The sequence below is a fragment of the Cynocephalus volans genome, chromosome 10, assembly GCF_027409185.1.
Source record: "Cynocephalus volans isolate mCynVol1 chromosome 10, mCynVol1.pri, whole genome shotgun sequence".
Classification (NCBI taxonomy): domain Eukaryota; kingdom Metazoa; phylum Chordata; class Mammalia; order Dermoptera; family Cynocephalidae; genus Cynocephalus; species Cynocephalus volans.
The window spans coordinates 83,357,113-83,380,652 of NC_084469.1; the positions used below are offsets into that span (position 1 = coordinate 83,357,113).

A 23,540-nucleotide genomic window follows, 5' to 3' on the forward strand; every position below is an offset into this window, starting at 1 on the left:
TGCTGTGCATACATCTCATTTAATTTTCACAACGACCAATGAGGTTGGTGCTGTTAGCACATCATCCCCATTTTACAAATAAGTAAACTGAGCTGAAAAGGCCTCACAGCTGGTAAAAGGCAAAACTGGGAACCCCATTCTAGATTCATCTAACTTCTAAAGTTGGCACTCTGAACCATTTTGCTACATTTTTCTCTCTACACCTGTGTTCCCTCAGTGCCTGCTCTTCAGTAGATACTCTGTAAGTGCTTTTTGACTGAATAACTGCAGTTCACATATTAGTTTGAGGCAGGGCTGGTAGTATGGTTTCCACCGAAAGGGAGAGAGCACCATTCGTAAAAATGAAATGTTTTTTAAAATCTTCAAAGCAAATACTCATGCAAAACAACTCAATATATTGTTGATTCAGTGTTAGAAGTGTTCAAATTGGAAGGAAAAAAAAGCTTTGGTGCCTAAATATGGCTAGTTTTTGTAACACAGAACACAGCATAGTATTGCAGAACTATAAAATAGTTGAATTGATTTCTAGGAGACTGCTGCCTCCTTACTTCTGTCCTTATTATGAATGTTCTCACAATTCAGGTAATCTAATTGAGCTCACAGCTGGATAACACATTGCAGGGCTAGCCATAATGCACATAAACTCTGAGGTGGAGTGCAGCAAGTAGAGGAATAGTTAGGGTTAGTGAAGTCTGTTGCAAAAAACCAAAAGCATTTTTTGTAAAACCTGTCAAGTTGAAAAATGCTTTAAATACCATGTGTTATTGGTGCTTGTATAAATGAGTATAAAATCAGTTATGTACTTTGGGGGGTTGTCTTAAAGATCAAATAGTAAATCAGAGCATAACATTTAACACAAAAATGTTGATAGTGAATGTTAGAAATCGTGGCTTTAATTTATCTTTCTTTGTCATGTGATTTTCTTTATAGACTTAGTGAAATGTAGTTTAGATTCAATTTTTTAACTTTTCTTTTCTGTTATCTCTTTAGTGTTGTTAATAACAATACTTGTAGTGGAAGGAATTGCAGTGGCCCAAAAGACCCAAGGTAAAGTACTTACAGTGATAACTTATTGCATGTTCAGGACAGTGGGATGGCTTATTTAAAAGGATTGCATTTTTTGAATACTGTTTCCATAATCCCTCTGGGGTGTTCCAATGACCTACGGCTTTCTGTCAACCTATCAGCCTCAATTTAATTGGGTTCAATGACAGTTAACTACAGTAAATTGCCAATATAAAGTCTTGCCCTGATAAATTTTAAAAATTGGCATCACTAGCAACTCCTAGCACACTGTGGATTATGTCCCCAGATTAACTGAGATTCATACTTTATCACTAAGCAAAAATAAAAATCCTTTTTTCTAATGTAAACAGATGAAACATTTCCATCAATATCTTACGCAAAGCCAATTGGTCCTGTTCTTATTGTCCTGAATTATGAAGGAAGATTTGCTAGTGTGACTTTTGAGCCAGATTTTCATGTCAGAGTTTAGAACATTTCCTATATAATCTTACTTATTTTTTATTTTTATCAAAGTTAATACATACACATGATAAAAATCAAAGCATTCAAAAAAATTAATTAGGAAAAATCTGTCCCCCATTCTACCCTATCCCATTTCCTGCTCTGTGGAAATAATTAATCTTTTAGCTGATTCTTTGGGTATTTCCCTTCATATCTCTAAATAACATCCTATACTTCTTGACTATTTTAGTTTTAGACATTAGATACTGGTTTCTCACCACAGAAAAAGAGAATTTAGCTCTTTCACGTACCTACCGTTCACCCCTATCCACATGCAAGTGTTATCTTGCTTTCCATTTGTACCACTCTTCTCTATATACTTATATCATAATTCTGGTAAAATAAGTACTCAGAATTTAACATTAAGTCACTCATTGAGTTCTTTCAATATGAGTTTTGTGTTTAGGTTTAGGTGGTTTTTTTTCCTGTTTGTTTAATTTTTAAAATTCCCTTTTCTCCATTTTCTCTTTTCTGTCTGTTCAGGAATTCCTATTATTTAGTCATGGCCCTCCTGTTTTTGCTTTTATATTTTCTATTTTTCCATCTCTCTTTTTGCTCCATGTTCTGGGAGACTTTCTCCACTTTATATTTTAAACCAGGAGTTAAAAAAACTTTTTCTGTAAAGGGTTAGCTAGCAAGTATTTAAGGCTTTGCAGGCCATATGCTCTCTTGCGCAGCTGATCACCTCTTCCTATTGTGGTGTGAAAGCAGCCAGAGATAACATGCAAATGATGAACATGGATGTATGAGTGTACTTCAAAAAGTTCGTGGAAAAATAGAATTAAAAGATCATACTAATTTTACCATTAACTTTTTGAAGTACCCTAATATTTTAGTAAAACTTAATTTACAATAGGCAGCAGGTCAGATTTGGCCCAGGGCTGTAGTTTGCTGACCTCTGCTCTGAACTTTCTACTACTTTTTTCATTTCTTCTATTTTTCCTCTATTTTTGTAAGCTCTCTTTTGTTTCTGAATATTCTTTTTTTTAGGAAGTCCTTATTCTTGTTTTATAGATATACTTTTCTACCTCTCTGAGGAGATTAAATGACAGTTCTGCTTTGTGTTTTCATTTTTAAAATTTTTCTTACAAGTCTTTGGCCCTCAGAGTTGCTTTTTTTTCTGTTTGTTTTGATCTGTTTTTCACATTATAGGCTTTACTCAAATGTCTGGTGATCCTTGAATGTCTGCTTATATTTTAAGAGGGGCACTAAAAAGCTGATCATTAGCTGTCTGCAGAGGTGGGTAGGGATTGTTTACTGTGGCCTTCACTGTTAAATGATCTGACATCAGAGAACCCCTGTGTCTGCGTTGTTGAGTCTTTCTTTGGGCTGATTAGTGTCCCCAGAGAAGAATCTTATCCATTTCCTGCTTGGAGGCTCTATTTCTGACCAAGCAGCCTTTGGGAATTTCAGTGAGAGATGAACTGGGAGTATTGTTCAGGATGTTAACATTCACCATCTCCCTGTTTTCAGGTTAGTATTTTCACCTTTAGCTGTGCCTGGTGTCCCCTAGTCCAATAACCCTGTTTTACTTTCTCCAAAGAAATAATCTCAAATTTTCTGATGTGGCGATAGAGCAGCAGCCACCTAGATTTGTGGAGTATGGAAGAGTATTAAGCAAACTGATTCTAAGCAGACTTTTAAACAGCCTCATGTTTTTAAAAAACTCAGTTTCACTCACCACCACTTGCCCCACATCCAAGTACTGCCTGGTGTTGCAGTTATATCTACTTCTTTCTACTTATGGGTTTATGCTTTTAAATCCTTTTGCTGTTGTTTAAGTGGAGCTTGGGGAGAGAGCAGAGCTAAATGCACATGTTCAGTCTACAATTTTTAACTAAAATTCCTCTATAATCTTTGAATCTTATTTGACTTTTGTGTTCAACTAAATATAAGGGTACCATATCAGAGAGCAACTCCTGGATTCTTTTATTTTTATGTCAGAACTGAATTTCATTGATTTATCAGATTCTCCCAGAAGCTCTTGCCTTTGTAAAATATAAGCATTTTATTTCCCTATTCCCTTTCATGGCAAACTTGTCCTCTAGCAGTGAGTTTTTCGAGTGAGCACAGCACAAAACCTTAACCTTTCTTTTGCTTCTGCTGTACTGTGTTGTGCTAAATTTGGCAATGGTGCTTACAAAATTGTATATATATGTAACATGAAGTGGGCAATTGTTTGGAAGGTTGTAGAGGAAAAAGAAGAATGCTTTTCTCTTTTACTGTAATTAATGTTTTAAATGTTATTTTTCCCTCAGATGGACAAAATATTGGAATCAAGCACATTCCTGCAACCCAGTGTGGCATTTGGGTTCGAACCAGCAATGGAGGTCATTTTGCTTCACCAAATTACCCTGACTCATATCCACCAAACAAGGAGTGTATCTACATTTTGGAAGGTATTTGACAAATTTCTGTTTTTTATTTTTACTTTTCTGTATAACTAAATGTATTGGTAAAATTTCATCTTTAAACCAGTTTGAACAAAATTTAAACATGTATTTGAATTTAAACTCTTACTAGTAATGATAAGCGTTTCTGAATATTGAATACATTAATGAAGTAATAGTTGACATTTTGTGGGAATTTCGAATCTCCTAAAGTATAATTCAACTAGGTACATCAGTATATATGAGAAACTTTTCTGATAAGAAACTTAAACTTACTGACACCCTTATTAGTCTTCATGCAAGTTTATATCCACATCAGCGAGCTCCTTTCATTTCTTCTGTTTGTTTTTCTATGTATCACGGTACATTGTGTCTCATGAACTATGTAAGTTAATGCTTCTCAACTTCAATTTTAGTCAGTCCAAGTCCATTTAACTAATTTGAGAAATATACACTACAGAGAAAGGTAACTGTAGTTCTACAGAGTACCATTATTATTAATGTAAAATATAACATTTATTATGACTTTTATGAATAATAATTCTTGTTATAATCCTCATCTGTGAAGCAGTAACAGAGCAATTGTTTTGTTTTTCTCATTTGTGTTAGTACATTTATATTCTTATTTGTGTTACACTGATTTGCTTACCCTTACCCTTACTTTCCAGCTGCTCCACGTCAAAGGATAGAGTTGACCTTTGATGAACGTTATTACATAGAACCATCATTTGAATGTCGGTTTGATCACTTGGAAGTTCGAGATGGGCCGTTTGGTTTCTCTCCTCTTATAGATCGTTACTGTGGCATGAAAAGCCCTCCATTAATTAGGTCAACAGGAAGATTCATGTGGATTAAGTTTAGTTCTGATGAAGAACTTGAAGGACTGGGATTTCGAGCAAAATATTCATTTATTCCAGGTAAAGAAGGTCATCTTTTCAGTGGGTGGGTGTCTCGCTTTGATTTTAGAATCTTAAGGTTAGAAAAGAGATAATTTGGTCAAGTTAATGAAATCAAGACTTTAAAGAAATTCACAAGGTCAAAGGGAAATCAGTTCGTGAACAAATGAAAATTTACTAATAATTGGAAATAGAACTGTATCACTTGAATTTTGAAGCGTATCATAGATGGTGTCACATTTTTTTCTCAGATTTCTTTATGTTTTAGAGCATATACTCAAGGCCAACAACATGAAAATAAAACATTTTTTTAAATAATTCAATAAATTGTCTTGTTTTTATAATCTCCATAAAAATTGTTTTGGCGGGGTTTTTTCATTGGACTGATTGAATTAACCACTCCTTTGAATAAATACTCTAGGAAATATTGAACAATAGAAAGAATACTGCTCTGCACTTAGAGGTAAAAGATCTGGGTTTGAGTCCTTTCTCTGCCCCCTAATAGCTGTAAGACTATTAAGCATTGAGTATACCTGAGATTTGCCTTTGGTAAAATGAAAATACCTGCTGTATTAGTTTCCTGAGGCAGCCATCACAAATTACCACCAATTTGGCTATTGAAAACAGAAATTTATTTATCCAGACTTTAATCCAGCAGGGCCTCACTCCCTTTAGGAACTCCGCGGGAAAATTCATTCTTTGCCTGTTCTGGCTTCTGGTGGCTGCCCCGCATTCCTGGGTTTGTGGCTGCATCGCTCCAGTCTGTGCCTGCATCTTCTCATATCTTTCCCCTCTTCTCAAAGTCTTTAACTTAATGACATCTTTTGCCTTGTACATAATATTCACTCTTTGTTTACCCTATCAGGTAATATTCACAGGTTATGAGGATTTGGATGTAGACGTGTTTGGGGGTCCACCATTCAGACTATGACACTACTACACTGTCAGCCTATGACACTGTCTTACTTCCTCCATAGTAAATAAGAAGACTGTGAGAACACTTCGAGAACTATAAAGCCCTATCCAGTGTAAAAATACTCATTTTTAATGCAGAAACACAAAGGTGTACATGTTATTGTCTTCAGTACTTACAAGGTGAAAAAATAACTTAGTTTAACAACTATATAATCTTTTGCTTTTATTTATTTTTTCATGAAAGAAATTTGAAAAAAATTAGAATATATCCAAATGAAAGGAAAATATCCATAATTCTTCCACCCTTATATGAAATCATTGTTAACAATTTGATATGTATTCCTTCAGATGTATTTGTACATCTGTTTATTTTGTTTGTTTAACAAAACTGGGGTCATACTATACAAATAGCTTTATTGCCTACTGTTTTTTTGCCTGAAAAGCATAAAACCTTTTTTCCCTGTCAATAAAAATTATGGAAATTTTTAAGTTTTGCTTCAGTATTTATCTGCTCAGTGCCAAAAGGATAACATTTTCATAAAGTAAAATACGCCTAATAAACTTGATTCTTTTTTTAGAACAGGCTTAGGTTCACAGCAAAATTGAACTGAAGTAGAGTTACCACCTACTTTCTGTCTCCCTCACCATCAGTATCTGATGCTAGAGTGGTACATTTGTTAACAATCGAACTAACATCATAATCACTCAAAGTCCATAGTTCACATTAGGGGTTACTCTTGGTGTTGTTGATTCTGTGGGTTTGGACAAATGTGTAAAATGACGTGTCCACCATTACAGTATCTTACAAAATAGTCTCACTGCAGTAAAAAATTCCCCTGTGCTCCACCTACTCATCCCTTCCTCCCCCCACACCATTGGCAACCACTGATCCTTACTGTCTCCATAGTTTTGCACTTTTTCAAATGACATATAATTGGAATCATACAGTCTGTCGCTTTTTCAGATTGTCATCCTTCACTTAGCAAGATACATATAACATTCCTCTATGTCTTTTCATAGCTTAATAGTCCACTTCTTTCTAACTGAATATTATTTCTTTGTCTGGATGTACCACAGTTTATTTATCCATTCTGTTGAAGGACATTTTGGTTGCTTTCAAATTCTAGCAATTATGAATAAAGCTGCTGTAAACATCCATGTGCAGATTTTTGCATGGACATAAGTTAACTCGTTTGGGTAAATTCTGATACGTGGATTAACCTTGAAACATTATGCTAAGTGAAGAAAGCCAGACACAAAAGGACAAAAATTGTATGATTCCACTTACATAAGTTATCTAAAGTTGCCAGATTTATAGGAAGAAAGTAAAATGGTGGTTACCAGGGGGTGAGGGGAATGGGGAGTTGGTTGGTGTGTGGCGGGCACAGGCTTTTGCTTGGGATGACAGGAAAAGGAGAAAGGCTGTGTGATTCCACGTACACAGGCATACCTCAGAGAGAGTGCAGATTTGCTTCCAGACCACCACAGCATACTGAATATTGCAAAAAAAAAAAGCCACACAAATTTTTTGGTTTCCCAGTGCATATAAAAGTTGCATTTACACTATACTGTAGTCTATTAAGTGTGCAACAGCATTATGTGCAAAAAAAAGTATGTCCCTTAATTTGAAAAATATGTTATAACTAAAAAGTGCTAACAATTATCTGAGCCTTCAGCGAGTCATAATGTTTTTGCTGGAGGACGATTTGTCTCAGTGTTGATGGCTGCCGACTGATCGGAGCAGTAGCTGCTGAAGCATGGGGTGGCTGCAGCAGTTCCTTAAAATAAAACAGCAATGAAGTTTGCCACTTCAGTTGATTCTTCCTTTCATGAAAGATTCATCTGTAGCATGCGATGCTGTTTGGGAGAGTTTTACCCACAGTAGAACTTTTTCCAAGTTTGTAGTCAGTTCTCTCAAACCCTGCTGCTACTTTATCAACTAAATGTATGTAGTGTTCTAAATCTTTTGTTACTTCAACAGTGTTCACAACATCTTCACCAGGAGTAGATTCCATCTCAAGAAACTACCTTGCTGATCCATAAGAAGCAACTCCTCAGTCATTCAAGTTTTATCATGAGTTGCAGCAATTCAGTAGCCTCTTCAGGCTCCACTTCTAATTCTAGTTCTCTTGCTTTTCCTACCACCTCTGCAGTTAACTTCCTCCACTGAAGTCTTGAACTCCTCAAAGTCATCCATGAGGGTTGGAATCAACTTCTTCCAAACTCCTGTTAATGTTCATATTTTGATCTCTCCCATGAATCATGAATGTTCTTAATGGCATCTAGAACGATAAATCCTTCCCAGAAGATTTTCAATTTACTTTGCCCAGATCTAACAGAGCAGTCACTATCTATGGCAACTCTAACCTTACAAAATATATTTTTTAAATAATAGTTGCTATCAACTGGTGGGTTAGTTCACTCAGTAGAGCATGGTGATGATAACACCAAGGTCAAGGTTTCAGATGCCATTATCAGCCATGCACCAAAAAAAGACTTGAAAGTTGAAGTTACTCCTTGATGCATGAGCTGCAGAATTACTGTTGTGTTAGCAGGCATGAAAACAGCATTAATCTTGTGTATCATCAGGAGCTCTTGGGTGACCAGGTTGCATTGTCAATGAGTAGTAATACTTTGAAAGGAATCTACTTTCCTGAGTAGTAGTTCTCAAGAGTAGACTTAAAATATTCCATAAATCATACTATAAACAGATGTGCTGTCATTTAGGCTTTGTTGTTCCATTGACAGAGCACAAGTGGAATAGATTTAGCATAATTCTTAAGGGCCCTAGGATTTTTGGAATGATTGGCTTCAACTTAAAGTCACCAGCTGCATTAGCCCCCAATGAGAGTTATCCTGTCCTTTGAATTTTTGAAGCCAGGCATTGACTTCTCTCTTTCTACCGTGCAATGCACAATAAAGCAAAGCTCAATAAAACGAAGTATGCCTATATATGGGATCTTTTTTCAATCATTTTTTTATTTAAAAAAAATTTTTTTTCTTTTTTTATGTTTATTTATTTTTTATTTTTATTTATTTATTTATTTATTTATTTTTGTCTTTTTTCGTGACCGGTAAGGGGATCGCAACCCTTGGCTTGGTGTCGCCCGCACAGCGCTCAGCCAGTGAGCGCACCGGCCATTCCTATATAGGATCCAAACCCGTGGCGGGAGCGACGCTACGCTCCCAGCGCCGCGGGGTCGGCCCTATAAGTTTATTTATTAATATTACTTTTTTTTTTACATTCTATGATGTTGCGGAGCAGTTGGGAGGGAGGGAGGGAGAGAGGGGAAAGGGGAAGGAAATTGGATGTGAGAAAGAAAAAGGAGGGGTGGGGTGGGGTTAATGCCTGTGGCACCCGCCTCATTCCTGCATATATGGGATCTAAAGTAGTCAAATTCATAGAAAGTGGGTTACTGGGGGATGGGGGAATGGAGAGTTAGTGTTTAATAGATATGGCTTTTCAGCTTTGGATGATAAAAGAAAATTCTGGAAATAGGGAGTGGTGATGGTTGCACAGCACTGTGAATGTACTTAATGCCACTGAACCATACACTTAAAAATGCTTAACATGATTAATTTTATGTGTAGTTAACCACAATTCAAAAGCAGTGGCTAGTGAGTTATTTGCTCACACTCTCAGGAAAAAGAAAGATGGCTGGGTGATACACAGGATATTCTCCCCTGTGCAGTCATTCACAGAAGTTTGAAAACCAATAGATTATATCAGAATAACTGGTCTGATTAAATTGGTCAGGTGTTTGACTTTTATTAACTAAATCAATTAACTGAAGTAATTGATACTTTGATGTCATAAACACACAGTTACAAAATCTTATTTGTGAATTAGATGTTTGCATATAAATTGAGACTACTTGAAAGTTAAAAACATGTCAAAAACAATGCTCTTATTTGAATAAAGTTTTTAAACATTAAAAAATAAAATCTGCCAACTTTATATGTAAAGATGCTTACTCTGGAGAAAAGTGGCTCTTTTTTCTCTACTAGTATTATATATCACGAGAGCAACTTTATATGGCTTATAGTTAAAATAAGCAAATTATGAAATGCTTAGCATTTCTAGACTTTATTACCTATCACTTGTATTTTTATAATGCCTCAGAGTTTCTACATACATTGTATTTAATTTTATGCTAATGACAGTAATGTCAGGAAGATTATGTAACATCCTGTTGTATAGATAAGGAAACTGAGTCAGGGATTAATTTTCTTAGATTGTATAATGGCAGATCCAGGATTAGATTCCAATTCTTCAGGCAACTTTTCCTACTCTATCATATTGTCTTTATAATGTGGGTAAGGATTCCACAATTTTATCACTAAAAGAAAAAAAAGACACATCAAAATAAGTAAGCAGTGCATGATTAGCTAAAATATGGCTGTATCTGCTGTTATTTAAAGTCATGTTTATAAAATAAATTTTGTCTAAGGAGTGGTAAATCTGTTAGAAACCTGTTAACAATGGTGAAAAACTAGCTAGGGGTTTTTTGGGGGTTTTTTTGTCTTTTTCGTGACCCGAACCCGCGCCGGGAGCGTCACTGCGCTGCCAGTGCGGCACTCTCCCGAGTGCGCCACGAGCTCGGCCCTTTTTCTTTGTTTTTAATGGAACTCTCTAAGCTACTGGTGGTATTTGTTGAGGCAGAGGCTTTCAATCGATTGTTACTTTCTGGAAGAAACTGGGATAATTATGGAAATTTTAATGCAATAATGACAACTTCCTAGAATTCTTGCCTATATATGAAAAACTTTTGCTTATTTTGCCAGATTGCTCCCATGGCCTTTCCCCCCAATGCTTTAAGATTTGAGTATCTCATTGACATTTTTCTGCCAAAGAGGTGAAGTGTCTATTAGTTGTCCCCTTTTAGCAAGGGGAGGTTTATTTAGTTTATTAAGTTAAAAAAGAACAGTCTCTGAAATGTATTCTAAATTAAGCTAATACTTTTTTCCCCCTTTTTTCAATATGTAGTTTGATAATTTCCTAAAGTGTCTGTAATTAAAGACAACAATTTTAAGAAGAATTAAGCTTCCAGGCACATACAATAAAATGTGTATTGAAATAGGTTTCCCAGACTAACAGTTCCGAGACATTTTAGACTATCCAGTAATTTTTCCATTCTTGCAGTTTGGTATATGCAGGTGCTATCTAAACTTTCAAGTAATTCTTTTTAAAATAACCTGTGTTTGTAATTCTTAAAAATTCATTTTTGCTGTGGTAAAATATACATAAGATTTACCCCTTAATCATTTTTAAGTGTACAATTCAGTGACATTAAATACATATATAATATTGTGTAACCATCACTACTATCCATTTAAGCAAAAATTTGGAAGATTTTAATGATTTCAGCAAAAGAATTTTATACCTTTTTAAGGCTGAATAATATTTCATTGTATTGTATATGTCACATTTTGTTTATCCATTTATCCATCAGTGGTCTAACTACTACTTTTGACTGTTGATGTGAATTTTCAAGTAGCATAAATAAATGATTAATTCATGATGGGATCACAAGTATAAACATTATCATTAAATAAACGTTGATCCTATTAGTGAGCTCTTCCTATTAATCATCCTATTAGTGATGTGTAGTCTACACCAATAAAAGCTGTTACTTTGCTATTAAATGGAGCATTAGATGTAACTTAAGACATTAAACCTTAAAGTAACTATTTCAGTACCAATGACTTTCTTCTTTTTTTCTGTTACAGATCCAGACTTTACTTACCTAGGAGGTATTTTAAATCCCATCCCAGGTTTAGTATATTACCTCTTTTTCCTCATGGCATTTTTGATAAGTCTTATTTTCCTTTCAGCATTATTCATTTATTTTTTTCTAGATTGCCAGTTTGAGCTATCAGGAGCTGATGGAATAGTGCGTTCTAGTCAGGTAGAACAAGAGGAAAAAACGAAACCTGGCCAAGCAGTTGATTGCATATGGACAATTAAAGCTACTCCAAAAGCTAAGGTATTATTATGTATTGAGTCACTTCAGAGAAGAACATAATAAGACATGATTTGTATAATGTGTTATTTTGGTTTGTGTAAATGTTTCTTGATCATATAAACTGATATAATAACTTTCTAAAAATTAATTAGTTTTAAGTCACATTTTTGGGCATCTACTCCGATCCTAGCATTGTAACATTGTTACAGTTAAATAAGCTGAAATATATTCCAAGCTTCAAAAGAGAAAAAACAATTTTAAAAGAAAATTAAATTAAATTAACTGTAATATAAATTTCAGGAATATTATACATATATTAAGATTCTTAATTTTAAAAGATTAGGATTCTTAAAACCCATGGATTCCTAATTGGTGAGTACAAGTATTGATCACTATTACCACAGATTTATAAAAGCCTTTTTTGCGAGGAGGAAAAATAGGCTGCAAAAGGTTAAAGTGTCTTCTCAAAGGTCACAAGAGTCAGTCATAGCAGTATGAAAACAAAAACAAATGTTTTGAGTCTGTGTTCTTACCATGCTGCCTCTGCTAATCATGTGGAGCTTTTATTGGAAAGTACTGCAGGGAAGAATGTTTTAATAACTGACAGATTGAAATTGGCTACTCACTACTTTAGCTTTTTGCTTTTAATTTATACTTTTAGGAATATCACCAGTTAAAGTTATATTTTATGTGTATGTATGTAAAAAGAGGGAAGAGAATAGAAAGTGAGGATGAGAGAACATACCTTTAAAGAATCAGGAAAATCATATTCAAGGTTATGATAGATTACATAACCTGAAAACCTACCTGTTCAAAAACACCTGGGAACACTGGGTAAAATATGAGTGTACTTCAAAAAGTTCATGGAAGAATAGAATTAAAAGATAATTTGAATCTTTCCATGAACTTTATGAAGTACCCTTGTATAACAAATATCCTTTTAAAAGCATATGTAAGCTCCAGAAAAAAGAGGGTAATTCTTATGTACTAGAAATGAAGAGAAATAACTATAAATTAAAGCAATAAATTAAATTGATGTTACAAATGCCCCTGGCTGATTTCAATAACCTGTTACTACCCAGGGGTAGACATGCCAGGAGCTGGGATTTAAAACCCACATTGACAAAAATCAAAGACCTAGGATTCATGTGAACTTTGTGAGACTTTCTCACATAAAACTGGAATTCTCAAAGGGAGATGATTGACATGACAGGGTAGATTAGAAGAAATTTTCCAATAGCACCTGTTGATGACAAACTTGTTTTTCTGGACTTGGTCTCAGGTGGGGGTGGGAGTGAGGCTGGGGTCTCTACTGAGACTTTATACCTAGAAACCTGCCTTTATTAGGGTTTAGGATATGAGCTTATATTCCCTACTCTATTTAGGAATCACTAGGCCCAAAAAGTAACAAAATGGTCCTGGGCTCATAAAACCTTCCAGGTGGGCAAAAATAAATGCAAGATGAATAATGGTGTATGGATTCCTTAATTATGGTAGGTGAGGGGCCATACCTACCAATGGGACAAATGGAGGAAAGGATTTTCACCTTATTAAAACCAATATCATATATACCTTTTTAAAGACAGTTTTATAAAAATGAGAAGATGAAAAATCACTTTTAGAAGGCCAGAAACAGTTGAAGTAAAAGTCCATCTTGGGCAGGTCTGGGTTATATATGTCCATCACATTTCCATCATGTTTTTGTGATTGTGTTTTATCTCATAGAGGCAAACTTTACCACTCTCATAGAGAGGTTGTGGTTAAACTGCAGGAATATGTCTTTTTATCAAGTGTCTTAGTAAGTTTTGTGTTGTTATAACAGAATACCTGAGACTGGGTAATTTATAAATAAAGCAGGTTTATTTCTTATAGTTAAAAAAAATAAAAAATAAATACAGAATAACCAAGGAGGCTACAGGGATGCCATTGATAAAACACTGCTGAAGATAAGCTCACAACCCAAAATTAGAAAACACCTATGCTCACAACCCACCATGAGTAAGAATTAGCAGACATAATAAACGGGAAGAAGTTTTTTTACATCTTCAGCAACTTAAGTGTCTTAAATATCTTACAAGAAGGAAACAAAAATAGGAGAAAGAAAAAGACCAGGGCATTTTTTAAAATAACGTTTTAAATAACATTTTAAAAATAAAACTTATACAAGTAAAAAGTATAGTTACTAAAAAGTAGATCTGAGAAAAATACCCAGAATGTAGTCCTGGGAGAGGTGGCAGTTTATTTTCAAGAATTGGTGCGAGACATGATACAGTGACTCCCAAGCTGGAGAAAAAGTTTTTAAGTGATATCTAACATTAGACCCCAGAGGCTAGGAGAAAGTTTTTTACACAACTACAGAGAAAAAAGAGACTGCCTACAAAGTGATGCTATTAAGATTGACACCAGAATCATCATCATCAAGGTAGAAGCTCAAAGACAATAGAATTCTGTCTTCAAAGTTTTGAATGAAAATTAATAACTGGTGATCTCTATTTCCATTATGCAACTAAACTGTCATTCATGAATGAGGGCAAAATTAAGATATTTCTGGGCAAAAATAATAAATGAACCAAACGCTACAGTTAAAATTGAAATATATTGTTTTTACAGGATAATTACATGAAAATTTAAAATTACAAAAATAGGAAAGAAATACTAGAACTAGAAATTAAGAATGTCACTAATTCACAAGGAAGATATGATAATTTAAAATCTTACATATTAATGTAGCCTCAAACATACAAAACATAAATTGGTGATCACCAGGGAATATAGACAAATTCACAGTTACAATGGCTAATATTTTTTTATCTCTCAGTAATTAATAGATTAGGCATACCAAAAAAATTAGTAAGGCTTAAAAGATTTAAACAATACTGTATGCTTAATGGACATGGTATCCATTGCTCCCAACATCCAGAGAATATGCATTCTCTATAAGCATGCATAAGACATTTTTCAAAGCTGCTCCATTTGCTAGGCTAACAAAGAAAGTCTGAATATATACCAAGGCGTGGTATTATGCAAGCATTCTCTGACAAAAATACAATTAAACCAGGAATCAGCAACCATAAAATTACTTTAAAACCATATGCTTGTCAATTTAATAATACTCATATACTAGTTAGTAATTCATAGGTCACAGAAGAAATCAGGATAGAAATCTGCATACAGGTGCTCCTAATCTTCTGATGGGGTTATGTCTGAGTAAACCCATTGTAAGTTGAACATATGGAAAGCTGAAAATGTGTTTAATACACCTAACTTACTGAACATCATAGCTTAGTCTAGCCCACCTTAAACATGTTCAGAGCTCTTACATTAGCCTATTGTTGGGCACAGTCACCTAACACAAAGCCTATTTTATGATAAAGTGCTGAATATCTCATGTAATTTAGTGAATATTGTACTGAAAGTAAAAAACAATGGTTGTATGGGTACTTGAAGTATGATTTCTACTGAATGTGTATTGCTCTCACACCATCATAAAATCAAAAAATCATAAGTCAAACCATCATAATCTGGGGACCATCTGTACATTTAAAACTCAGTAATGAAAAATTTGTGGGATACAGCTAAAATATGAGCATACTTCAAAAAGTTCATGGAAAAATAGAATTAAAAGATAATATATGTCTTTCTGTGAACTTTATGAAGTACCGTTGTAGTACGAGGGAATTAATGATCATAAATCCTTCCTTTAGAAGAAAAAAAAATTGAAATTGAATGATTTGACTTAAGAAGATAAAAGAAAAACAAATCCAAAGAAATTAAGGTTTACAGTAAAAAAAGCAGAAATAAATGAAATTAAAGATACAAAAGGGAAAAATAAACAAAACCAAAAATGGCTTCTAGAAAAAGATAGCAATAAGCAAACTTTTGGCAAAATTGATTTAGAAAAAAGATACAAATAATAGAAATTATTTTCTAAGATCATAATCAATTACAGCAAAGAATAAAAACTATTATAAGACAAACTATGAAGGAGACCTGCTAAACTAAAGAGAAAAAACCTGAATAAATGGCAAAAGGAAAAAGAAAAACAGAGGGGGGAACCTATAGATTAAAAGAATTGTAAAAGTCAAATAACTTATGGATGCAACCAAATTATAAATTGGGAGAACTAATGACATTAGTATACAATTAGAAGTTTGAACACTGACTGGTATTTGATACTAAGAAATTATTTGTTTGGTTTGATAATAGTATAGAGGTTTGTTTGTTTTTTTTAAATAGCTTTAGTGATATCTATGGAACTAACTATTCACAGACAAAATGATTTAATGTAATTTGATAATAATTTTGTAAGCAGTATAAATGGTGATATCTATAGAGTATGGAGGGAATCCCCATGTTTTGTTTTGTTTTTTTCTCCCTTCCTTCAGTTATTCAGAACTCATAGCAGGTTAGAAGGCTAAAACCTTGAGGAAAACTTGTCTTTCTGGTCAGAGCAACTGTGAATAGGTGACCATGTTGTCATCGAGAGAATATGAAGGAAGTCTTGAAGAGGAGAGAGCTACAGAAGAGAAGGCACTAATTCTGCTTACCTCCTGAACTGCATGCATATGGAACAGATCCAAAGAAACAGGGCAGAGGTGTTGAAAACCAAATTACAGTATAAACCACCATTGAAGTCCCTGAGTGGGGCCAGCCTGGGTAAGCCTACACATCACAGCAAAGGCTTTGAAAGTTGAACCAGCCTTGGGACTACCACATGCACAAAGTGAGACAGAATTTGCAGTCTGAACCTGTGTTGATTTCCTGCTAAAACAAAACAAATAACAAATACCAACATCCTCCAGGGATTTTTAACTGGATCCATACCATAGTCTCACAACATGGTATTCAAAATGCCTAGGATACAACAAAAAATTACATACAAAAAAGCAGGAAAATCTGATTAATTCTGAAACGAAGGACAGCAGATCCCAACCCTAGCAGGACCCAGATGTTGCAGTTATCAAAAACTAAAGCAACAATATAACCATGCTCCATGAAGTAAAAGTAAAAGAGTAGAAAGGTAGGACTCAGCAGAGAAATAAACTGTAAAAAAGAACCAAGTGGAGACTGGCAGATTAGCTCAGCTGATTAGAGCATGGTGCTGAAAACAGAAAAAAATGATTTCATTGATTTTGGATTTCTCTTAAGAAATAATTGAAGCCATAGATGGTGGATCAAAATTTTCAAGAGCTAGAGGAGGGGTCGGGGGGTGGACTTCTTTCAGGAGTGAGTGCAAAATGAAGTCATACTCTGAAGACAAAGTAGTAGAATTTATCACCTACAGACCTGCTGTAAAAGAAATAATAAAGGACTTTTTTAGATAAAAGAGAGAAATGATGCAACAAAGAATCATGGAACTTTATAAATGAAAGGAAACAAATGGTAAATATCTAGGTAAATATATTAATTATTTTACCAAAATCAGGAATGCTAGAGAGGGTATCACTACAGACCCTACTAATGTTAAAAAGAGAAATGAGCAAATGGAATGAACAGCTAGCTGTATGCTTAAAAATCAGATGACTTAGATTAAATGAACAAACCCCTTAAAAAGCTGTATACCCAGACATGTCCAAGAGGAAATACGTAACCTGAATCATTCTATATTTATTCATAAAAATTGAATTCATACTTAGAAAGCGTCTAACAAACAAAGCTCCAGGCCTAGATGGATTCACCAGCAAATTGTACCAAGCACTTAAGTACGATGTAATGCCAATTCCTTAAAATCTCTTCCATGAAATGCAAGAGGAAAGAACACTTATAAACTCACTTCATAAGACAAGAATTACCCTGATATCACCAAAGACATTGTAAGAAAACTACTGATAAATATTACTCGAGGAAATATATGCAAAAATGCTCAACAAAATATTAGCAAATATTTTTCCAGCAGTATATAAAAAGTATAATAAATCACAACCAAGTGTGATTTATTCCAGGAGTGCAAGGCTGGTTCACATTTGAAAAATCAGTGTAATTCACCATATAAATAGACAAAAGAAGAGCATGATTATCTCTGTTTGTTAAAATTCAATATCATTCTTGATTTTTTAAAATCTCAGTAGGAACACAGAGGACTTCTGTAACCTGATAAAGGGCATGTACAAAACTCAACAACTAACATCATACTTAACAGTGAAAATCTGAATGTTTTCTCCTTCAAAATCAGTTGCATGCTAACTTTTATTCAGTATCATACCAGAGGTTGTAGCTGGTGTCAAAAGATGTACACATTGAAAAGGAAGAAAAACTTTTTTTGCAGATGGCTTGGATATCTATATTAAGAAAATTATTAAATGTACAAGAAAGCTCCTGCAACAAATAAATTCATTTAGAAGGTCGCAGGATATAAGATCTTTATATTTTCTATAGAAAAAATCAATTGTATTTTTATATACTAGCAATGAACAGTTGGAATACATTGTGTATATATGTATTGATGGACTCAGTAGAACTGAAATATCACTTCTTTTGAAATTGATCTGTATAGATGAACGTGATTCCAATCAAAATCCCAGCTGTACTTTTGTAAATATTGACAAACTGATTATAGAACTTATAAAAACGTAAGGAATTACAAAAGCCAAAGTAATTTTGAATAAGAACAAAGATGGAAGACTCACTTCCTGATTAGGACTTACTGTAAAGTTTCAGTAATCAAGACAGTGTGGTACTAACAAAAGAACAGGTACATGGATAAAGAGTTCAGAGATCAGCTTTATACAAATATCGTTAATTGATTTTTGACAGATACAAAGCTAACTTAGTGAAGAAAAAGATAGTCTTCAACTGATTTTGCTGGAACAATTGAATACCCATATTCAAAGAAAATGAATGAACCTTGTCCTAGACATAAAATCTTATACAAAAATTAACCCAAGAGGGATGTCAGCAAGGTGACAGATAAGAAGACCTTAGCATTTGACTATCCCACAAAGACAGACTAAACAATGAATACACAACTACGTTTTCATCAAAATAACTAAAGGAGAACACTAGAGTACATTAAAAAAATAACAGAAACCCTGGTGAACACAGAAACTCGGGATAGCCACATAGAGAATGAGTGAAACACCCAACCTTCACCGCCCCAGCCAGGATCAGATGGGAACCAAGAGGAACTTCTTGCTGCAGGTGAAAAGTAAGCAAGAGCACAACAGCAGTCTCCGTTCACACCTTAGACATCTACATTCCTCACCACTGGGGACCACTGTAGTCCTCACATGCACTAAGGCCAGCTGAGGGAGCTGCCTGGAGTCCACACAGTTGTGCTTCCACCATAGAAGGAGTCAACACTGGGCCTTGCCCTCTGGGTCCATGTGGCTACTGCACCATGCCATTTTGGAACTGGAGCTACAGGAATGTGTCTTGCTTTGGGGACAAGTGGCCACAGCTCCCTTTCATCCCAGAGGCTGAGCTGTTGCTAAATCATCCCCATCCAGTGGTCAAACATCACCAAGCCAAGTTGTGAGCAGCTGTTAGACCCTACCACATGGCGCCAAGTTGGGGTGGAGCTGCTCCACCCTCTTCTCATTCCCAGTTGCACCCCTACCCCTCAGGCCAGAGCTGAAGCTCTGTACACCCTCCAGGGGAATCAATGCCTTGGTGAAGCTACTCCATCTACTTCTTCCAGGTGCTGTTTGCCATGCCGCTAGGGGCCTGAAATGAGTCTGTGCTGCCTCCTGAGGAAACTACTTTGGCAGACACCCTCCATATTCCACTCTGTCACTGCTGTACCTTCACCTGGAGACCAGAGCTAAAGTTAGACCCTGCCTTCAGGGGCAACAAGACTTTGGTAGATCTGCTCCATATACCCATCCTAGTCACTGATTTGTCCTGCCACCTGGGCTGGAGTTGAGACAATGCCTGGCATCTCAGAGAAGCAGTGCTTGGGCCATCCACAGTAGTCATGCACCCCAGGCCTGAGCTGAAGCAGTGCCTCACCCTCTGGAGAATTGGTGCCTAGGCCATCTAGCTCCTTGGCTGAGTTGAGTAGCTGCGTGTCCTAGGACTGACTTAGTACCCCACATCCCAGGGAGACAGAGCAGTGCCTGAGCTGACACACCCTGCCTTACTGGACATACACCTATAATATTTTGTTTCTCTGTAGTACTAGCCCCCTAGAGTTTGAGCTGCTGAGCCACCCCTTTTTCTAAGGAATGTAGACAGCACTGTGCTACTCCTTGCCTACCGTGGCCCAAAAGACAGCTGTGCTTCGCCATTCTGGTGTCCTTACTGCCCCTGCATCTGACCTCAAAAAGTCTAGGATATTACTGAGTGCCACCATTTTTTGGTCTAGAGTCACCATTACTTGGTGCCTCATCCCCTGGGACCTGAATAACCATTGAACCATATTGTCTCTGGTAACCAAATTGCAGTCATACCCTGCTCCCCATGCCCAAGTCTTTAAAGCACCACTTCTCTTAGAGCTTCATCACTCTGGCCCCATGGTTCAGAGTCATGGTTACAACCTGACCCACTGGGCCTGGCCTTCCAGAGTGACCTCAGAGCAATAGATTCTGGCACTATTGGCAATCTACATTCAACCCTGCCACAGAAAATGAACTGGCACATAAAGACCTAGGTGCCACAATAGGTTCACAAGAACCTAAGCCTAGAATACCAGCTCTACAGCCACTTCAAGTACCTGCACCTGGAATCCCCTACCACTGCAGCTGATTGTAGGTCCTGTCTGACCAGAGACCTCTGGCAAGGTCTCTTCATTATGGGGAAATTGAGAATGGGAGGACCCCAAAAGCCCTTGCCATCAAAGCCCTTAAGCTATGCCATTGCCACCACTGCCACAAACTTCCACAGCCTATGTTGCCAAGGCACCCACAATTATTAGTGACATTGATCACAGCTGAAGAAGCTGCACAAAGACTACACCAATTCATCAGCACACCCTTTCCAGTCAGCACACTAAGACCCATCTGTAGGTGAGAGACTTTCTCTATGAAAGCCATTCTGCAAAGTTTGAGAGAGTCAGTTGTCCCACCAGATGCATAGACATTGGTGAAGGGACACAAGAAACATGAAGAAACAAGGAAATATGACATTACAAGTGGAACACAAAAACTCTGGTAACAAACCCCTAAGAAAAGGAAATCTACAAATTGCCAGAACAGGAATTTAAAACAATGATCTTAAGGAAACAGATACAGCAAATACAGATAGAAAATTCAAAGAAATTAGGAAAACCATGATATGAATGAAAATTTTAACAAAGAGATAGATAATATAAAAAAGACAAATCCTTCTGCTGAAGAAGTCATAGAATGAAATAAAAGATATAATAGAGAGCTTCAGCAATAGACTAGGCCAGGCAGAAGAAAGAATGTCTGAGCTTAAAGATAGGTCATTCAAAAGTACCCATTAAGGAAAAAAATAATAAGAAAGAAAAAGAGTGAAGAAAGCCTACAAGAATTATGGGACACCATTAAGCAAACAAATACAGGAGATCAGAAATAGAAGAGAAAGGGAAAGACATAGAAAGTCTATTTTATGAAATAGCTGAAAACTCTCCAAGTCATGGGAAAGATATGAACATCCAGATGCAGGAAACCGAAAGTCTTCAGAAGGTTCAACCCAAAAAGGTCCTCTTTGATGTCAAAAATCAAACACAAAGAGAATTCTAAAAATGGCAAGGGAAAGGTTTCACATCACATCCAAGGGAATTTTCATTAAACTAACAACAGATTTCTGAACAGAAACCTTACATTCCAGGAGAGAATGGGATGATATATTCAAAGTGCTAGAAGAAAAAAATTGCTAGGCAAAAATACTATATCTAGCAAATCTATTCTTAATGAAGGAGAAATAAAGTCTTTCCCAGACAAGCCAGAACAGGGAATTCATCACTACTAAACTGCCTTACAAGAAATTCTCAAGGGATACCTATATCAGGAAACAAAGGGACAATAACTACCATCATGAAACATGCAAAAGTATAAAACTCACTAGGAAAGCAGAAAACAGAAATGGTAAAGAAAAAGAAATCAAACCTTACCACTACAGAAAACCACCAAACTACAATGACAAATAAGAGGAAAAAAGAAAGAATATACAAAAGAACTAGAAAACAATTAACAAAATGACAGGAGTGAGTCCTCACCTACCAATAATAACCATGAATATGAACAGAGTAAATTTCCCATTTAAAATATGTATGCTAGTTGAATGGATTTTTTAAAAAGACCCAACTATATGCTGCCTACAATAAACTCACTTCACTTGTAAAGACACAAAGACTGAAAATTAAGGGATGGAAAAATTTTTTCCATGCTAGTAAAAACCAAAAGCAAACAGAAATAGTTCTACCTATATCAGATAAAACAGGCTTTAAGTTGATAAATGTAAAAAAAGGTAAAAAAAAAAAAGGTCATTATATAGTGATAAGGGATAAATTCAGGAAGGAGATACAACAGTTGTAAATATATATGCACCCAACATTGGAGCACCCATGTATGCAAAGTGCATATTAGATCTAAAGGGAGAGACTCCAATACAGTATAATAGTTGGGGATTTCAACACCCCATTCTCAGCACTAGACAGATCATCTAGACAGAAAATCAACAAAGAAACATTGGATTTAAACTGCACAATAGACAAAACTGACCTAACAGACATTTACAGAACATTTCATTCAATAGCTGTAGAATACACTTTTTTTTTCTTATCAGCACATGGAACATTCTCCAGGATTGACCATATGTTGAGCCACAAAATAATTCTCAGCAAATTTTTAAAAATTGAAATCAAGTGTCTTTTCTAGCCACAATAGAATAAAACCAGAAATCAATAACAAGTAGAACTTTCGTAACTGTACAAATACTCATACATGTTAATGTTAAAAAGAACTCTTGAAACAAGTGAAAATAGCAATGTAGCATACCAAAACCTATGGGATACAGTCAAAGCAGAATTAATAGGGAAGTTTATGACAATTAATGCCTGCATCAAAAAAGTAGAAGCATTTCAACCAAGCAGCCTGATAATACATGTCAACAAAATAGAAAAGCAAGAACAAACCAAACCCAAAGTTAGTACAGGGGAAAAAATAATAAAGATCAGAGCAGAAGTACATGAAATTGAGACTAAAAAATCCAAAGTAAAAGGTCATATAAATGAAATGTTGGATAGACAAATCATTAGCTAGACTAACCAAGAAAAAAGAGAAATGACTCCAATAAAATTAGAAACAAAAATGGAGATGTTACACCTTATACCACAGAAATACAAAGGATTGTTAGAGACGTAAGAACAACTATCTGCCAACATATTGGAAAACCTAGAGGAAATGGATAAAGTTCTTGACATGTACAATATACCAAGATTGAAACAAGAAGAAATAGAAAACCTAAGCAGACCAATTATGAGTTGTGAGATTGAATCAGTAATAAAGTCTCACATTTTAAAAAAGCCCAGGACCAGATGGCTTCACTACTGAATCTTACCAAGCATTTAAAGAGGAATTAATACCAATTCTTCCCAAACTTTTCCAGAAAGTTAAAGAGGAGGTAATCTTCTATACTTATTCTACAAAACCAGCATTGCCCTGAAACCAAACCAGACAAGAACACACAAAAACAGAAAAAGAAAACTATAGGACAATATCCATGATGAAAATAGATACAAAAATCCTCAGTGAAATACTATAAGTCTGAATTCAGAAATATATTTAAAATGATAATTCACCATGATTACTATGATCAAGTGGGATTTATTACAGGGATGCCAGGATGGTTCAGCATATGCAAATCAACAAATGCAGTACATCACATCAAGATAATGAAGGACAGAAACATTATATGGACATCTCGATAGATGCAGAAAAACCATT

General features: G+C 35.4%; 1 protein-coding gene across 1 annotated transcript in view; it reads left to right on the forward strand.

Moving 5' to 3' along the window:
* The first annotated feature begins 458 nt into the window (after positions 1-458).
* The window catches only part of NETO2 (neuropilin and tolloid like 2), a 49,648-nt gene continuing 26,566 nt past the window's right edge, over positions 459-23,540 (forward strand). The window contains exons 1-6 of the mRNA XM_063109922.1: positions 459-582; positions 991-1,047; positions 3,786-3,926; positions 4,586-4,834; positions 11,459-11,482; positions 11,588-11,715. Coding sequence (XP_062965992.1) covers positions 459-582; positions 991-1,047; positions 3,786-3,926; positions 4,586-4,834; positions 11,459-11,482; positions 11,588-11,715 — 723 coding nt within the window. The remainder of the gene's footprint in view (positions 583-990; positions 1,048-3,785; positions 3,927-4,585; positions 4,835-11,458; positions 11,483-11,587; positions 11,716-23,540) is intronic.